The following is a 6,000-nucleotide window of genomic DNA, read 5'->3' as shown; positions in this document are numbered from 1 at the left end:
GATCTCCAAACTCCCACCCTGTACAATTCAGATTTTTAAATTATGGTATTTACGGTATTATAATATTTTATAACTGTTATTATTAGATTGTGATATTATGGGGGTATTTGCAGCAAAAATATTTGGGTAAATTTTAAACCCATGGCATGACCCACGCAAAATATGGCATTAAATTGTTTGTTTCAGGATTTCACATAGTAGGATACTTTTCAAAAGAGAAGGAGAGTACGGAAGATTACAACGTGGCGTGTATACTAACACTGCCGCCGTACCAAAGGAAGGGTTATGGAAAATTACTTATTGAATTTAGTAAGTGACTGTACTTAGTTTATTTAGCTTTAGACACATTGACCTTCCACAATTACACAGAAATAAATTTTAGGTCTTTTATCAGCTTTTATTACCATTTCATTCAGTAATTTTGTAAACAAAGCAATTTAGCAAAAACCTTAAAACAAAATATTCAAACATATTTATTACCTTTATGTTAATTATTTGTTTTTTTTTACTTGTAGCATTTACTAAAGATTAAATGTAAATTTTCTAACTTCACAAACTCAAAGATTTTCACTAAAATAACTTAAAGAAACAGAGGTTTCAAACAGTAAACAGAAACTTTTTATAAAATAATAATATATTATTATCGTCTTGTTTGTTTGTTATAAATTTTCACGATAATTTTCCTTTACTGTAATTTTTTGTCTGAAGAAAAATGTTTACGATCACTGCTTCTTTGTTTACAGTTTATCTAATTCTAAAAAAACGTAGCCTTAACACCCGCTATTTCGGCTGCGTAGCCATCGGCAATGGAATACTCTACAGTAGACTTTTTCTATGAATGGTGACAATTTCGATAATTTAGTACCACTCATTGGTTAGAGCATATCCGACGGTATGCTCACGGTCAATCAAGCCGTCCTATATACGTGTATAGTCAGCGTTGTGCGGGAGGGGAACACGCAACAAGAAAATTAAAGCTTCTTATATATATTCATGCATAAATTCGTATAATTTTAGGCTACGAACTATCAAAATTCGAAGGCAAGACGGGGTCGCCGGAGAAACCTCTCTCGGATCTCGGACTGCTATCGTACAGAAGTTACTGGGCTCAAACTATACTGGACATTCTTGTGCAGATGAAACCTGTTGGTGATAATGAAAAACCTATTATTACTATCAAGTAAGTTTGAGACACTGCAATAGATTTTTTTCATAAACGACATTTCTACTTTCATGAGAATTATAATCAACAATCGCTGATTCGAGACCAGTCAGGTCAAAGAAATTTTTCTTTATGTTTGTTCTAACAAGTTAGTAGAGTATTTTCACAAAAAAAATGGATGGCTATCACGGTAGTATAAACATCATGTATTATTCAATAAATATTCAATATATCCCTACTACGTCAAGGAGAACGTTTAAATGTATCTAAAGTTCTAAAATGAGCACAATATCTGCGATTCTAGAGGTATTGTAATTAAATTTAAAACAAACTTATGAAAATGAAACTATTTTTCCGGATTTAAATCGCGTATATTTGTTTTTCAAAACAAACCAACGCTTCGGGCCGTTTACAGGTCCCATGATCATTGACCTGTAGAGGGCCCGAAACGTTGCTTTGTTTGGAAAAACAAATATACGCGATTTAAATCCGACAAATTAGTTTCATTTCCTATTTGTAACAATCGCGAAAACCTAAGAACTCGATAAACAAACTAATGCTTTATCACGGCTGAGTATAACAAACTTAGTACTTACTTAAAAAGAAAGAGATTTATGAAAATGTATACTTATTTTTGTGGCTTACGATTGGTTATGTAGGAGTATCAAAACTTAAGGTTGTATTCCAGAACCCTACTTAATACTCAAGTCAGGACTTGAGTATTGCAGTGAGCACTGAAAATCATACTCAAGTCCTTGCCATTAGGGTCGTATTTCCAGTGCTTGAAATCATACTCAAGTCTGCTCAAGTCCTGACTTGAGCATTGAGTAGAGTTCTGGAACACGACCCTTAGTTTGTAGGAAATTCAAATTCATGTCATTATGGGTTCCTACAGAACAAATTAAAAGCAACTTTCATTGAACACATTGTCCTTGCAATATTTTTCCTATGAAATTAAGTGAACCCTTTAGATTAGCATTTATAGTCTTTTTTATTGTTTTAAATCGACGCTTTTCAAGTTCCACTTTTGTATATTACCAAAGTATTCCTTAACCTTTAACACCGGATATTACTAGCACACACGAGATTACGTAAGCATAGTTTTTATAGGACTGCCTATCAAATTGAACATTTCGTCACTTACATATTATTATTATTATATTACTTTATAATAAAGTTTAACAAACTAAATGTCTTGTGTAAGGTTGCCATTTGGTTTCCGGAATAAAGACCCGCTAACGAAGTCTCCAACGTGGGCTAACTCTAACTACTTTCAGTGAGATCTGCGAAATGACGAGCATCAAAAAAGAAGACGTGATCAGCACATTGCAGAACTTGAACCTCATCAACTACTACAAAGGCCAGTACATCATCTCGGTCAACCAGGTAATGTCAAAGGCGTATTAACGTACAGAATGGTGCAATTTCGAAGTTCTTAAGGACCATTTACAGTACCTCTTATTTTGTACTATACGCACGTCTTATCGCTTACTTTGCGTGGAATTTAATTCACTGGCACCGATCGTGGCTTATGGCGTGTTTACACAGAGTCAACTGCTACTTTCTACAGACTACTTAGCCTTCACGAAGGAGGCGCAGTTGACGCGCTGTTTATACCGAGTCGACTGCTACTTCTCCCACAAGCGAATTCGGCTGACGAAGACAGTGCAATCGACGCGCTGTTTACACCGAGTCGACTGCTACTTCTCCCACAAGCGAATTCGGCTGCGAAGGCAGTGCAATCGATGCGCTGTTTACACCGAGTCGACTGCCGTCAACGCTGAAATCACCAAGTCATTATAAATACAAGTTTGCGCACGGAGACACAACAAATCGTTCGACATGGCCAATTGAGTATTTTCCGGCCGCTAGCACATGCATCGTGGTGAGACGCGGCCGGCGACATGTTGAAACTTGTTTGGTCCAACGTCGCTTGCCGAAGGCGACCAAGCCGCTCGACAGAATTGCACCTAGTCAATTCGGTCGACTTAGGCAGCGAACTACGATCGTCAAACGACTTTATGTTTACACTGGGTTGTTTGCCGTCTTTGGTGGGCCAGCGAAGGCGCCTGTCGACATAGTTTAAATGCGTCATTACCTACTTACCACTTTATACCGGAAGGAATTATGAAATTTTACTAAAAAATATCGACTGTCTATGCAAAATACCTACTAGATGGAAATGCATGGAAGAAAGAAAAATTGTTTCGCGTTTTACGAGGGTTGGATTTATATATATATGTTCTAATTGACAGGTGTAACCGCGTAAATTCTGTTCTAGGATAATACAACATCTAAAATGAACTTGAAATTTTTACAGTTTTACAAATGTAGTATTCTATCTCAATAATCAATGAACATACAACCGACATTATTGCACCAATAGAATTTCTAATTTGCACCATTCTGCACTAATAAATGTATTTAATCCCTCGATTTGATATTCCTTCATGACCATCAGGAAACGGTACAGCAACACGAAAAAGCAATGGAGAAACGAACGCTACGTATTGATCCCAAATGTCTTCATTGGACTCCTAAAGATTGGTCCAAGAGAGCCAAATGGTGAGTAACTACTGATAAGTCGTTTTTTCATAGTCTTTTAATCTATTTTATTTTTCTGATCACTTTTAATCTTGCGCTGTACGTGTATACGTTCTCAATTGAAATTTGATTTAGTAACTTAAAGAGTAGCAGATGATATGCTAGAAGTTAATTATAATCGGAAATATTAGTCAAATTGTAGTGATACTGATTTTTGTTCTTTGCAATGAGTTCAAGTAGCATTACCTAGATATGTTTACAAAATCGACATCAGTGTTCTAAAACTACTCAGATCCTTTCATCGTCCTAATTTCAAGTATATTATCGCTTTTTATTATTTATCGTTATATTTTCTAACCAACAAGCCGTTAAAATATTTTTCTTTTTGTCACCAGTGTATGAACTGATTGTGTTTGGAGACGCAGATATCTAACGGCTTCCAAAACGTACGCAGTTTATTCATTTTGTTTCTAACTTATACGTTTGTCTTGAAAGTTCATTCCCATTTACTTAAGTTAAATCAAAGCTTTGGGTCTTTAGGGTCTACATGCTTGTCGATTCGGAATCGGTTTTGCTCTACACAACCTGTATACAATACAACAGTGTAATATCGTTAGCCTTCCATACATTAAATTGACACAGTCTGAACGTGTTCTGTATGCGTCACACCTTCAGACGCAATTTATTACAAACTCAGAACAGGAAAGCGGAGCGCGTGAACGCGTGACCGCTTCTATTCACGGAATGCCTAAATGTTAGATAAGCTCTTTATGAATAACTGATTCCGTATCGTGTGTGAAAAACCCTTTAATTTTGTTTTAATGTATGTTGTATATCGTTTAATGTAGCTTTGACTTGGCATATAATCCTAATATTAGTGTTATTTTTGTGTCAACACACGCAAATAGAATAATTTTGCCAGAAATACACTCATTGATTACATAATACACACATTAATTATATAATACACCTATTTATTACGTTATACACACTTATTAATTACGTAATACACTTATTAATTGTAAACGTAAATGAGTTTTTAGCTAGTTACGTTTTTGTTGACTCATCTATTAATCCATCATAAATCATAACAGCTTGGGTTAATTTCATTTTAGTAGAGGCACGTTACTATTGTAGTTTTGAAGAGTACTGGTTAATATGAGAGAGATTTCTTTTTTCACAATGAAAATGTCAATTTAAAAAACTGACCAATTAGGTGCCCCCAGACCGGGGCACCTGGCGACTAACTGCGTAAGGTGAAACCACCCAGTGACCTTAACAATTAATTCTCTTATCGAGTTCTTAGGTTTTCGCGATTGTTACACATAGGAAATGAAACTATTTTTCCAGATTTAAATCGCGTATATTTGTTTTTTCAAACAGACCGTCGTTTCGGGCCCTTTACAGGTCCCATGGTCACGTATACGCGATTTAAATCCGGAAAAATAGTTTTATTTCCTAAATTAATTCTCTTTTTAACCAATTTCACAAAAAGGAGCAGGTTCTCAAGTCGACAATATTTTTTTTTTGTACGTATATGTTACGCAATTTGTGAACCGGCTGATTTCGACGATTCCTGTGAAGAATTTTCTTCCACCACCAATTCCATTCCACCTCAAAGGGTAGCAAATTAGGAGACGAATACGGTTTCTTGGTTTACGCCTACTTCCCGTTAACCAGTTTCATTAAAACAAATAATTCCACAAACTTTTGAGGTCGGGTTTTTAAATAAAAATGTTATTAATTATTGCGTTACATTTTTCAGTTTACCTCTTGAATCACTATTTGAACTTGAATAATTCAAAATGTAAATGAAGTCTCAATGTCAAATTGTAAATGAAGAAACAACATTTAAAGTTTAAATGGCAACACTGAGTCGGAGGCATAGAATATCGTTATCACTGGGCATTTCTTCTTAGGGTGTCACCACACTTATCACCACGGAATCGCGTTAAGTGGGACGGTATAAGTTTTATATTCACGTAATAAAAGCGATAAAGATACGTATGTGCGTTTCGCGTAGACGCGGTCCGGGTGGAAGAGAAACAGCTTTTTCGACCTAATTGCCATGACATAAAGCCTTTTCTGATTGGCTTATGCCGATTCTTCTTTAATAAGTATGGTGTTCTCTTACGCACTTAGCCCGCTGTTTGGTTAGACATTGACATTTTATTCCTTTCTGGAAAAAACCTCATTAAAGTGTGAACTGCATTGTGACATGTTACATACATACATGTATACATTGAAAACTATGTAATTTTTATAAAAAATAAAGGTTTTTAATTATAAAAATC

General features: G+C 35.4%; 1 protein-coding gene across 1 annotated transcript in view; it reads left to right on the top strand.

Moving 5' to 3' along the window:
* Positions 1 to 6,000, top strand: part of LOC113238287 (histone acetyltransferase Tip60-like) — a 28,291-nt gene that overhangs the window by 21,317 nt on the left and 974 nt on the right. Inside the window, exons 7-11 of the mRNA XM_026475124.1 lie at positions 187 to 309; positions 1,018 to 1,180; positions 2,440 to 2,548; positions 3,624 to 3,727; positions 4,102 to 4,152. Of these exons, the coding sequence (XP_026330909.1) occupies positions 187 to 309; positions 1,018 to 1,180; positions 2,440 to 2,548; positions 3,624 to 3,727; positions 4,102 to 4,108 (506 nt within the window). The 3' untranslated portion in view covers positions 4,109 to 4,152. The remainder of the gene's footprint in view (positions 1 to 186; positions 310 to 1,017; positions 1,181 to 2,439; positions 2,549 to 3,623; positions 3,728 to 4,101; positions 4,153 to 6,000) is intronic.

The sequence above is a fragment of the Hyposmocoma kahamanoa genome, unplaced genomic scaffold (genome assembly GCF_003589595.1).
Source record: "Hyposmocoma kahamanoa isolate Upper Pololo Valley unplaced genomic scaffold, ASM358959v1 95, whole genome shotgun sequence".
NCBI lineage: Eukaryota > Metazoa > Arthropoda > Insecta > Lepidoptera > Cosmopterigidae > Hyposmocoma > Hyposmocoma kahamanoa.
Note: the sequence above shows the minus strand (reverse complement) of the source record. Positions and strands in the feature narration are given on the sequence as shown.